The 13,421-nt window shown below is 39.5% G+C and overlaps 2 protein-coding genes across 2 annotated transcripts; both read left to right on the forward strand.

Moving 5' to 3' along the window:
* The first annotated feature begins 1,566 nt into the window (after nt 1–1,566).
* LOC134656792 (uncharacterized) lies at nt 1,567–10,611 on the forward strand. Its single transcript, XM_063512315.1, has 12 exons — nt 1,567–1,726; nt 3,052–3,293; nt 3,575–3,743; nt 3,911–4,107; nt 4,931–5,069; nt 5,712–5,842; nt 6,472–6,721; nt 6,914–7,363; nt 7,890–8,020; nt 8,924–9,065; nt 9,736–9,869; nt 10,442–10,611. Exons 1-12 carry the CDS (start codon nt 1,636–1,638, stop codon nt 10,574–10,576), a joined length of 2,211 nt encoding a protein of 736 aa, XP_063368385.1. The 5' UTR covers nt 1,567–1,635; the 3' UTR covers nt 10,577–10,611.
* Nucleotides 10,612–11,916: 1,305 nt separating this feature from the next.
* Nucleotides 11,917–13,041, forward strand: LOC134657047 (endoplasmic reticulum resident protein 29). Its single transcript, XM_063512599.1, has 2 exons — nt 11,917–12,595; nt 12,798–13,041. Exons 1-2 carry the CDS (start codon nt 12,050–12,052, stop codon nt 13,002–13,004), a joined length of 753 nt encoding a protein of 250 aa, XP_063368669.1. The 5' UTR covers nt 11,917–12,049; the 3' UTR covers nt 13,005–13,041.
* Nucleotides 13,042–13,421: the final 380 nt, after the last annotated feature.

The raw sequence follows: 13,421 nt of genomic DNA on the forward strand, positions 1-13,421 counted from the left end.
ATTGTGTACATACGCTGAATATTAGACATTCATGATTATTGATTAAGTAAATACCTACATTATTACTTTACTGGTATTTTGTGTGTGCCGTGGAGTGGGCGCGCGAGAATGAGTCCGATGTGCATCTATTTCGCCGGCGACGGGCTGGGAGCAAAGCACAGAACAAGTTAGAATGGCGATGCGAGCAGGGTACGTGTCGCCGCCGGTTTTGAGCAAACGCTCGCATGCTACTCGCCCACGCTGACCGAAAAACGAAGTAAACATGCCTTTTGCGCCACAATAACCTTCAGTTTAAGAAGCCAGACATCAAATCTGTCTAAAGGAGGCCTATCCATTCACCACGCACACAAGTTTTTACTACCGTTGCGCGAGTGTTAGTTAATGTGGAGAGGAACGAGCGGCGACACCGGTTCCGATACTAACTGCGCGCGATAGCCATTCTAACCTCTTTAATATGTTCTGTGGAGCAAAGCCAGGCACTTGCTGCCTCCACCGTAGTCAACTGCGGTCAGTTGACTACGGTGGAGGCAGCAAGTGCCTGGCTCCTGAGCCGGGCCCCTGAGGAGTCCCTGCCATTAAAGGCTCTGGTTTAAATCTTTGAACGCCACGCCTGTCGGGCGCGTTATGTCATCGTGAATGCACGAAGGTTCATACCTTGCGTGTCATTTGACGTCTTTGGCAATCATAGGGTTAACCTTTTGGACGTCAATGACCGATATATGCGCACCGTAGGTTCAACGCCAAAGACCGATTAATCGGTCACAGACCACAGAGCAACATCGACCTACGTGCATATACATAAAGTTCAACTTCAGTTTTGACACTTCAATGATGTGGCGTCTGAGTGACAGCATTTGTGTTTGACACGGCGTGGAAAAGGTAGACTAATGGTGCCCGACACGATTGGTCACATTGGATGCTGATAGTGACTTCAAGGCGCTCCACGACAAGGAGGAGCAGGATAGGCATTCGTTGGTGGTTTTAGACGGTAGTCCCACCACTGGTTAGTCTGTCATCTCTCCTGGTTCCCCCGCACCAGGTCCAGGCGGCATACGTTATTAATTTCCCCAGCGTTAAAAAAACTTATGTTTAGAACCAAATGCATCTTGATTTGGCTAATTATCAATAACCAACTTATATTACATATTTAGATAAGACTGAATACCGCAGATGTTAAATTATTTAGGAGAATGTGTATTTATAGTTTAAACAGTCCTGACAATTCACAATAGTTAGATTCCAAACCATGAAATAAAAAAATATTTGGAAATCAGCCGACTTTGGACAAATTTGATATAAAAAAATTAATAGGTACTTATATAAATGTAATATACTTATATGCAAAATGCAACACAATTAATAGCCTCTATCTATCTATAGGAAGCAGTCAATTAATGTGTAGGTAGCTCCGTTACGTACCGTGCTGTATGAAACAGAAATGTGCATAGTACATAGTATTTATCTGTATTCTTTTACTCAAAACAAATTATATTTTACTTGCTCATGCTCTACCTATACCTATACTTAATCGAAAACTATAAAATACGCAATAACACATTTTCAGGCGAGAAATTTCACAATGACTTTATATCTTGACAGTGCATAAAATGTTAGTATAATAGTAACTTTTGCATAATGTTAAGTTTTTTCAAAACTGTATGCTTATTATATTTTTTAAGTATATTAGTAGAATGTTCACACCCAGGAAGTCTATCTGTCCGTAAACGTACGTAACTATTTACACAATTTTTTCTTAATTTGAAGTCAGCAAATTTTTCATTAATTTTTTTTAATGAAATTATAAGTCAGTCTTACTGATCGAAAATAGAACACATATTTGAACTTTGAAGTACCGTATGTGTGAGAAATATATATCCCTTACCGGGATATGGAGTAAAGGTAAAGGGTTAAAAAGTCATTCCAAATTAGGATTTTAATTTGTATATAACCACAGGATTACAGTCAGGTACTCAGGTATATAGTGACAAGCACGTAAAAGGGGAAACCTTCACGGTTCGCTCGTTATCACACTTCATTACACTTTACACTTCGGACCTTTCACCAAATATGCCTTAGTGAATTAATAATAGGTTACATCGATAATGAGCTCTGCCATATACTTGGTTATCTATTGATAGGTACTAACGTTAATAAAGTGTTAACAACTGCTGCTGACCTACTTTAATGGAGCTTTTCTACTAATTTACTACTGTACCGTAAAACGGGGTGAGTAGGTTTCGCGGGAAGAGGTGGGTTATGAATGGGGAGAGAAGGTTTGAGAGGGGGATGAGAAGGGATTTTAAGGCTACTGCTACAAAAATAATGTATTCCAATTTAAAATGGAGCTATAGTAATACGCATAATAAAAAAAATCGATCCAACAATCTTCCAAAATCACCTTTGTATGAAAACCCCTCTCACCCCAAAATACGAGGCACTACGGGGTGAGGTGGGTTTTCCTCTTTATCGTCAAAGTTATGAAATGGAACTACCCAAAATAAAATAAAAACTAAAATATAAACGTCCGGAACACTTATTATATACACCATTCAGTTTTCATATGTAAAAATAAAATGTTATCGAGGTTTGAATTTCAGTTTTGACCCTACTCACCCCATTTTACGGTAGTTAATATTGGGAGGACGACATTCGTAAGATTGCGGGTCACTTCTGTCCGCTACAACAAACGCTAGAGACAAGTGGCATACTCGAAAGAAGGCATAGGTATGCTCAGCAGTCCATGACAGCGGAATTTAGTATTTTAAGCTGATTCCTTACAGTAATCAAAATAGCCTTTTTCGCTCGTAAATCCTCTCTTTGCCATATTAACACACATATAGATGTAGTTCATAACTGTTTTCCAACGTATTTTCTCGGAAACGTTCGGATTTGTCATGCTACTTCAGTCAACCTCAGTACTTTTTGTACCGAGACTGACTGAAATAGCAAGACACGTATTTTCCATCGTATTTTTACGGAAACGTACGAAACGTTTCCGTAAAAATACGATGGAAAATAATTATGCACTTACATCTGTACATTATTTTACAGTTAACCGACAATTAATTGCAAGAAAACGACAAAACACTCTGGACCTTTGTCAAATGTTTAACGTCGAAAACGATAAGTTACAAAGTGAACTTCTGAGTCACAATCGAGTCAAAAGAGCCGCTCCGGCGGTAGATCCTGCAGACAGAGTAGAGAACATCGTCGACAAACTATACGATGAACCAGAGGAAGGAAAAAAAGTCGAGTACAGAAAGAAAAATCTAACCACTACAGCTAAACCCGAGGTACAGTAAATTACAAGTATCGCTAGATATCAGTAGATTAAGTTATCGACACACTACCTAACGCTCTTTTATTTTTCTTGCTTGTGGAAGAAAGGGAGCGTATTATCTTTATCTGACTTAAAATTTATCTGATATTTGAAAAATCATACCTTAATAGCTTGTCAGAATAAACTCAAGAACAAATGATAAGGGGTCACATATAAAGAAATTCTACAACGAGCTTCCATTAGCCTGCGGTGACTGCTTAAAATCAGGCGGGTTAAAAAAATATTTTCTTTTAGGCAGAAAAATCCGGAAGAAGGTTCGATTTCGCTCCAAACGTTTTGGATGTCAATATCATGGAGGAAAAAGATAGCAAACTGACGCTAGACGGAAAAACAGTTCCGGTACCATGGCACAAGTATTGGAAACACGGCATCATCCCGTATTTTATCGACTCGAACACATACGGTAACCAACGCGAACCAAATTCACATTATAACCTATCATCTACGGCAATTCAATTCTTCTACGTCAAACTAATAATGTTCCATGGCCATTACAGTCAATAACCACTAGTAAATCTTATTGCAATTACATTAGGTCTACTGTGATATTACTACAATATTGTCCTACAGATACGTTCCTAGCCGAAAAAATAACGAAAGCTTTCGCCACCTTCGAGCAAAGTACCTGCATACGTTTACAACGACTGAGGGAGAGGCCCACGGATAAAGCATCTTTACAAAACGTCCAATGGCTCTACATCACCAACCCTTCCGGCACTCGGCAATGTGTGCATAGCAACGAGATGAAAATGATCTCAGGAGTTCAGGTACCCTGGCATTTTCAATCATGTATGAATTTCTTTGAATCAGAGCCATCGTCTCGCTTTTATCGCACCTCCCGCCAAAATAGCAAAGCTTATTCCCTCTTTTTAGATATATGGCACACCAAGAATACCCGCTTAGAGCATCATCTAGCGCTCGTTTCTTCTCAGAACGTACAGAATGAGGAATATATTACCTTCAGAAGTATGTATTTACTTTGAGCTATGACATGGGGTTCTTCAAGAAGCGGGTATTCAGGGTTCTCAAGGATCGGTATATACATGGCTCCTCCGACGTAGCTTAAGTCACATGACCGCTTCTCATCAGGCTGCTCGTCTGACTGTTTGCTGACTGTCATGAAATTCATGAATAATATTATCGATCACTGGACATTATTTATTTTTATAGAGTAGGGGGTAAATATTATGTAAAACAGTGTGCTTGAGTCATGTTATCAGCCATTCATTTTTTCACTAGATATACCGGGATATGAACCGTGATTACCTTTCGTGTTGTTTTCGAGCTCCCGATATTTCGACGCAGTTAGATACATACATCTAACCGTGAATCATTCAAAACTGTCACTCATTTTTTCACATTTATCCTGATTTCATTTGAGTTTTCACAAGTTGCTTGCTTGAACTTTGAACAGATGTGTGTCTATCTTTCAAACCATCGATATCAGGGGTGACCGACCCATTGATAGCATGCATTCGTTATTGATTCGTTGTCCTGACTTGATTTATGACTTGATAAGGATTTATGCTTAAACACATCGTTCTCAGAAAATATTACGCTCATTCCAGAAACTGACTTATTGTATTTCAGTGGGTAGTATTCGGGTACGACTGTATGTCCGAAGGTCAGATCCTGCACGAAGTCATGCACATCCTCGGTTTCTCTCACGAGCACGTGCGCGAGGACCGTGATCAATATATCAGTGTCATGTGGGACAACATTAAACCGGGTAAGTTTGCACAAGTTTCTTGGCAAATTAAGTTTGTAGGTCATATAGGCTCAGCATCATCAGGATCCCTATAATAATTTTATTGTTTCCATTGCCACTTTTCATGCCAGGGTTGGATGTACTAAAGCGTCTGTCATCGTTAAAGCGTTTGCAAAATTTTATTCAAAGTTTCATAGTTATCTGCTGAGTGATGCTGATGAGTCCGCTAATTGAGGTTGGTGCAACCGGCCATTAGTCTGTAAATTTATTGCTGACCATTATGGATGAATGTACCTAAGAGTATGAATGGTATTTATTATACACAAGCGACCCGCCCCGGCTTCGCACGGGTTAACAAATTATACATAAACCTTCCTCTTGAATCAATCTATCTATTAAAAAAACCGCATCAAAATCCGTTGCGTAGTTTTAAAGATCTAAGCATACATAGGGATAGACAGACCGCGGGAAGCGACTTTGTTTTATACTATGTAGGTAGTGATTACACAATCAATGGCTCAGCTTTTCAAATAGTTATAATATCCAATTAAGTACATCAATTAAACGGTATAAACTTCGCAGTGCAACGGCATAATCTACTTAATGTTACGTCAAACCAGTAACTATATGTACCTATAGTTATTAGACCAATTTAATTTCCAGGCTACAAGAAATTTTTCGAAATCCAGCGTCGCCCTGCGATACTATCTTCTCTTCCCTACGACTACGCTAGTGTTCTCCATTACCCGCCAAGAGCATTTTCCAAAAATGGAAAGTACACCCTTGTTGCCGATGTATGTACTTTAAGCTTGCAACGGAAACTTTTTGGCCCTTGGTCGTTCTTGGTCGTTCGTAGAAGCGCTGATGGCCTAGCGGTAAGAGCATGCGACTTGCAATCCGGAGGTCGCGGGTTCGAACCCCGGCTCGTACCAATGAGTTTTTCGGAACTTATGTAGGTACGAAATATCATTTGATATTTACCAGTCGCTTTTCGGTGAAGGAAAACATCGTGAGGAAACCGGACTAATCCCAATAGTTTCCCCTCTGGGTTGGAAGGTCAGATGGCAGTCGCTTTCGTTAAAACTAGTGCCCACGCCAATTACTGGGATTAGTTGCCAAGCGGACCCCAGGCTCCCATGAGCCATGGCAAAAATGCCGGGACAACGCGAGGAAGATGGAACAAGAACATTCGTAATAAATCTCAGGCGGTTGACAAATAACTTGCGCGGTGATTTTCTGCTTGATACAAAATTAATTTAGTATGGGATATAAGTATAACAATTCGAAATATTTGCTGTATTGGGTAAGGTCTTGGTAGCTGAGATGGCAGAGCAATTGGCTAGTGATCCAGTGGTCGTGAGTTCGTCTCACCCAAGACAGTAATATTTTTCCACTTTTAATTTATTTGCTTGAAATATTTTAGTCCGGAATCGACTTTGGCCAACGCGTGGGACTAAGTGAGATAGACATAGAGAAGGTATCGACGATCTTTGGCGGCGAGTGCATAGACCGAAACAAGCACTACTTGGAAACCACCTGCCCTACAGTCATCGCCTCGAGACAACAGAAGGAGACAAAGAAAGCGACACAGACAGAAATTGATGATTATTTCCTTGACAGATTATGGCCGTACGGAATAGTTAACTATAAAATCAAAGACCGAATTGAGTTCTGTAAGTTTGCTTGTTTTATCTTCTCTGGGTGGAAAACGTTAATTACTTTTTAGGGTTCCATGGCTCAAAAGGAAAAAACTGAACCCTTATAGGATCATTTGGTTGTCCGTCCGTCTGTCCAAGGGTAACAAACATCATGAGTTTTATAAAACCTTTTACAAAACCAGTACCTAGATATTTGTTAAATTACAGCTATTGAAGAAAGACAAAACATCGAAGAAGTCATAAAACATATCGAAAAGGAAACCTGTATTGAATTCAGAGATTTTGGAAAAGACGATGACGACGATACAACCACAGGAAGTAATGATGTGATCAAGGCCGATGACGGCAATCAAATACCAACGAAGAACGAAGAATTTAAAGCATTGTCTCAACAATCAAACAGATTTTATCAGAGCTCATTGTCAGCGGAATCAAGCAAATCAGATTTATCACGTTCATCAGCTTCATCGGAGTCATCTGTCTCAGTAGAGTTAAAAAAACTCTCACAAAAACAATCTCACAATAATACATTCTTACAGAATGAAGATGTTGATTTCTGGGCTAATATGACAAGAAAAAATGCTATTTCCAATAATGTAGAGCCAGTTGGTGACAAGACATCTAGAAAGGACAATTCTAAACAAAATATTCAGTCAGGTGAGAAACAGAAAGAAAAAACAAAGTTATTTATAAGACTATAGAATTATGACTAGTCAGATGCAGAGCAACTTATTAATCCTCCCAACAAAAGGGGTTATTATATCCACTTTGACATCAGACACTTTCAGTTATCTTGCTGTAAAAGGGACAGGAATTCAAGTTATACATTTCTCTCCCCCTCTTATTAGCAGAAAGTGCTGAAGCTGAAATAGGATGAATGATTAAATAAAACTGAAATTGCCCGCGATACTTAAAATGTAGGTATTTAGTCTCTATACAGATACCTATATGTTAGAAAAGAACAAGCAAATTAAAACTAAAGCAAGCGCGAAATGCCAGCGAAGCATCTCCGTTTATTCTTGGGCATAAAATGCTTTCATATGTCCAGCTTATCCCCTATACAGGTTCGCTTTTCTAACCGATTTCCGAGTAATTTTGTGAGCAGGTTCAATAATTTCGTCGAATCAATTTTGGGTCCGCGAAATCTACATCTCACTAGTTAATAGGGGCGTATATGTTTCAGAAAGCAAACGTTTCCGCAGAGCCGCGCCTCCGTCGCCGGCGCGACGGCACGCCGACGACTTGTTGGTGCTGACCCGTTCTCCGGAGCCGGGCTGCCGGTGCCCGGAGCCTGGCCGCGCCAGCGCAAAAAATGTAAGATAAGATAAGATAAGATTTGTTGTTTAACTGTGTACAAAGATGTTACATAATACAATTAAGAACCAATTGTTTATCCATCACGGGCGTACAATATAATTATGACTAACCTATAACTAAATAACAAAATAATACATGCAGACACTATTATCATAATGGTCAAACTCTTTCATGCTGTAGAAGACTCTACTAATAAGCCATTTTTAAAAGCATTAAAAGCAAATAATCTTAATCTTTGGGTAAAGCAATCTTCGCATTGGATGCGCATCCCGTATGGTGTGCGAATGGTTCATCACTGTATTCGCTGTATATGAGCATAGCGCTGTCTTGCCCAACTTCGCCATCAGTGTGCGACTATGGGGCGGCCAACATTAAGAAAGCCAATCAGCTAGACGTCAAATCTTAAAATACGCCACGGATCCGAACCAGTGTGAGAAACGCGCGGAAAGCAAGTTGCGCCAGTCCAAACAAATCGTCTCACATGCGTATTAAAAGAGATGGTGGAGAAGATGGGATAAATACATAAAGTGTCAAATTGTCTCTGAATGTCAAAATTACTAGTGACTTTTGTTTACATAGTCAGCAAGTTCCATAGAATGACACTTTATAGACATAATTATATACTTAATAACAACAATAAGCGAACGGATTATGACAATAAGATAGATAGATACAACCTGAAACAAAAAAAAAGGTAGTATATACTAAATAAAGGTAATGCTTACTCCAATCTCCATTATTACTGCTACTACTGCTGCTATCTTCCGTAGGAGCTGGTGATTATACCGCTAATTGCTTCAACTCCGTCAACCACCTGCTGCACGTGTTCGTTCACGTGCCTGGACCAGCACAACTCTCACGACCACGACTCCTCGCTTACTAATCCTATACCATTCACAGGAGCTGGTGATCACGGCGGACTGCTTCAACTCCGTCAACGACCTGCTGCACGTGTTTGTGCACGTGCTCGGCCTGGACCATCAGCACAACTCGCACGACCGAGACGACTTCCTCGCTATCAACTGGGCTAACGTGTCTAAGAGTGAGTTAAATGCAAGTAGATTTTATTTTTGGTGGCCTGACTATCAATGTCATATTTACATAAATATCTGGGAGACCAACGTTTTCCCAGAGATAAGACCTAGCTAGATCGATTTATCGTCCCCCGAAAACCCCCATATATCAAATTTCATCGAAATCGTTAGAGCCGTTTCCGAGATCCCCGAAATATATATATATATAAATAAATAAACAAGAATTGCTCGTTTAAAGGTATTAGATATACTGAGTGACATATACTACTTGTAATTAATAACTTTCTTGTTTTTAAATGTGCTAAGCCAAATAAACATTTTATATTTTGTGTTAAGAGCCCCATTACTCCGATGTTATTATGCCATGTATACGATAACGACCACATTAGAGGCATATCTACAGTGCAGACACAGGTTCATGATTTTGAAGCCAGGCGGCGCACAGAACTCGACGCTAAGCGCGATGGTCTAAACTAAGGGCTAGACCACCAAAGGCCATCATATACAATTAAGTCAGTGCCTTGAAAGCGCACCAGCAACGCTTTCAGCCATAAAACACTGATCCAGTGACCGAAAGCGTCTAGATGATGATGAGTCTTGTGTTGTATAGGTATATAAACTCGATCAATACTTGGAGGAGCTCCCAGTTAAGATAATAAAACAACTTAAACTCCGCAGATTTAGAAAAGGAATTGAACACCAAGCTACCGCCCGCAGCGTCCGTAGGCTTCGCGTACGACTACCAGAGCGTGATGCACTATCCCTGGCTCGACATCACTAATGGTGTCACCAGCATCATGTATCCTATATGGGTGAGAATACTAACCTACTCGTACATATTATTTAAACCGACTCATGAGCATGAATGCTTTTTGACAAATAGTAAGATGCTTCTTGTGATGGGCGATGGATTTTACAGGACAGACTAAGAAATTTAACCTTCGGCCCTGGTGCGCAACACCTAAACCAATGAATGGATGATACAATTATATTAAACGCTGACTAGGGCTCCCCATATTTACAAGCTTTTATTTAGTTTCACCTGTCCCGTTGTCTGTCTGTAATCAAATCTTGCAAGTTAAATTTGATCCACTCCCCGGTTCCCGATTGAGCTGAAATTTTGCATGCATGTATAAATCGGATGACAATGCAATATTATAGTACCATCGAGCTAATCTGATGATGGAGACAGGAAGTGGCCATAGGAACTCTGTGATGAAACAACGCAACCTAATTGTGTTAGGGGTTTTTAGAATTGTCTCGATGAGTATTAGTTGTCTGTCGTAAGAAAAGTACAGTCAGCGATAAAAGCTTGTACCAAAAATGATTTTTTTTGCCAAAAACTTATTGTTTACGTAGATGTAATTTTTTGAATATTTTTCAGAACGACGGCTGGGCTATGGGTCACTGGCAAGGCCTGAGCTCTATCGATGTACAGAAACTGAACCTGCTGTACTTCGGGCAGTGCCAAGCGAGGAAGAAAGCCATGGCTAATTTACTAAATAAAAATAAACTTTGATAAATTTCGAGAGAATATAGTGAGAGTTGAATAAACTTGTTTAATTTATTTATTTATTTATCTTAAGTCTTTCCCGTATCCGTACTGTTCCCGTTGTTCCGCGCATCTAGGAGGCATGCGTTGCGTAGAGCTGAACCTACGCTTAGAGGCCTTTTCGACGATTTGATGAATTGTAAAGGGGTAATTCCGAAATTATACCAAAAGGACTGACGGAACGAGGTCTTAAAGTATTATTGTAGTGTTGTAAAAATTTTGTGACCACAAACTTGACTGTTGAAGTACCTACGTAATTAGATGGGGAACAGGAGTATCAAACGTTACCGTATACCTATTTAACTAAGTACATAAGTGGACTATTCGTGTAACTCCCATGTCTACCTATGAGATGGCTTTTCATATTTGAAATGACATACTACCTACATATGTAGGTACCTACCCGTGACTCCGTTGGTGTCGGGGATTTTTTGTAAGCATTTTTTGTACGTGCATATTTCATCTAAATCGGTTCAGTAGGTACTAAATGCTCAGTAATTGTAAAAAGTAAAGTTGCTTCCGCATTTAGGATATTAATCGTTATATTAATATAGGACTATAGGTACTTACCATAAAGAGAGCTGAATGGGTGTTTGCCACCATTCAAAATTATAAGAATCGCCGGTGGTTTCGTATACTCGCGAGACTCGCGACTGCTGATATGCACCTGATCGCTAAAAACCTGCTGATCCTGGATAATGCAATCGGCTACTTACTTACCTACTTACATACTTTCTTTTCACAAGTCCTCGAAGGCTGCATGTTGTAATTAGTTGTGAAAAATTCAAAAATAACAATAATTTAAAAAATATTTGAATCGGAGATTTTTGAAATGGTTTGATTGGATTGTCAATTGAACTTTTTTTGTAAATGAGAACTGTCACGTAAACAATCTACCGGCATTCACGCTGACATGACGCTGACCAATCCTAGAAAAACACGGCCATGTGTCAAAAGAAATTTCAAGTAAATAGTCCGTTCCACGCATTGTAATTATCGATATAATTTAAAAAAGTTTATATTTTATCTGAAGTAGTTTAAATATATGTTTTTATGAAATAATACTTAACGTATCCTTATAATAAGATGAATTGTTCATTATAAAACAGAATATTTTTAGGCAAATGGTAGTATAGTTACCTAAGTAAAATAGAAGTAGATTAGCGTGAAATGAAATAAAATTTACGCTTTTTGGTCAAACAATTAGACCAATGGAAAAAAGATATAACAAATGACTCTGCCGCTATGATTGGTTGTTATTTTTTTAACGCGCGCATATAAAACAATCTGCTGTCAATAAAATAACTTCATACTAATAAGTTGACTGACCGATACTAATCTTCTTTGTATTTGAAGAATCAATTTCATACAGTATTCATCTATCCACGTCGCAAACTATCATTTTTACTACTACAGCCTATTCCCTAATCAACATTGACGATGCAGTGGTACCTGCTTTCCTTATGCCTCGTGTTTGTCCTGCCACCAGCGTATTCTAATTCTCTCAGCGGTACGGTGGAATTAAACGATTATACCTTTGACAAGATCCTCAAAAAGTTCGATGCTACGCTGGTGAAGTTTGATGTGGCGTTCCCCTATGGCGACAAGCACGACGGTTACACCGCACTGGCAAAGGACGCGAAGGAAGAGGAAGATTTGCTGATCGCCGAAGTGGGAGTGAAGGATTACGGAGACAAGGATAACGAAGCGTTGGCGAAGAAGTACGGCGCTACGAAGGAAAATTTCCCCGTAGTGAAGCTGTTTTTAAAGGGGAAGAAGGAGCCGATCACTTTCAACCCGGAAAAAGAGTTCACCAGCGATGAGCTTCGTCGTTTCGTGCGGGAACACACCGGGGTGCACCTGAGCCTGCCCGGCTGCGTGCGGAGCCTCGATAAGCTGGCCGTCAAGTTCATGAAGGCCGACAAGGAAGACAGGAAGAAAATTCTCAAAGATGGTGAAGATACCTTCAAAAAATTGCCTAGCAAAGTAAGCTACAGTCATCAATAGAAATTTCTAGATTATTTCTTACAATCAGTCTGATATGACAGTTGTTAAAAATACCTTTGTTTGCCAAACTAGTTCTGGTTCTGGAAGTTTCCTGCATATGAATATTTATTTTTATACCATCAACTGAAATGCATTATCAATATTATCATGCAATTGATCAATTATTTTTTGTATTTTTCAGCAAGCTAACTCCGGAAAGATCTACAAGACAATCATGGAGAAGATCATTGAGAAAGGTGACGGGTTTGTCAAGACCGAACACGAAAGAATCACCAAGCTGCTCACCGGCAAACTCTCGGAAGAGAAAAAGAAGGAGATGGGACAAAGAATCAACATCCTGCAGACTTTCCAGTTGCACGAGACCAAAGCCGATAAGGAAGAGCTGTGATTTTAATAATTTTTAACTTGCCTACACCTAAATTCCTACTATTCTAAACTATTTCCTATTCTATATAAATAAGATATGCAGTATCAAGAACTACATTGTAGTATTACTTTATACAGGGTGTCACTTAAAATTATTTTATGTGTGTCTTTTGCTATCCGGTGGCGAATGCACTAGTCCCAAAACGCACTATTAGTCAATACACTCTAATTTCGAAAGCCCCTCTTCTCATAAGAAACTAGGCCCAAAATACCATATTTCCAAAAAGGCTCATTCTCGATTTACACGAGAACCATTGAGAACTAGTCCCAAAATACACCTTTCCCAAAATACCCCAAATTGTGTTCACCTGTGCGTGGCGTAATACTTTATTCTCATAATGCGTAGGTCTCAAAACACTCTAGTTCCAAAATACCCTAT

Source organism: Cydia amplana, chromosome 19 (genome assembly GCF_948474715.1).
Source record: "Cydia amplana chromosome 19, ilCydAmpl1.1, whole genome shotgun sequence".
Lineage (NCBI taxonomy): Eukaryota > Metazoa > Arthropoda > Insecta > Lepidoptera > Tortricidae > Cydia > Cydia amplana.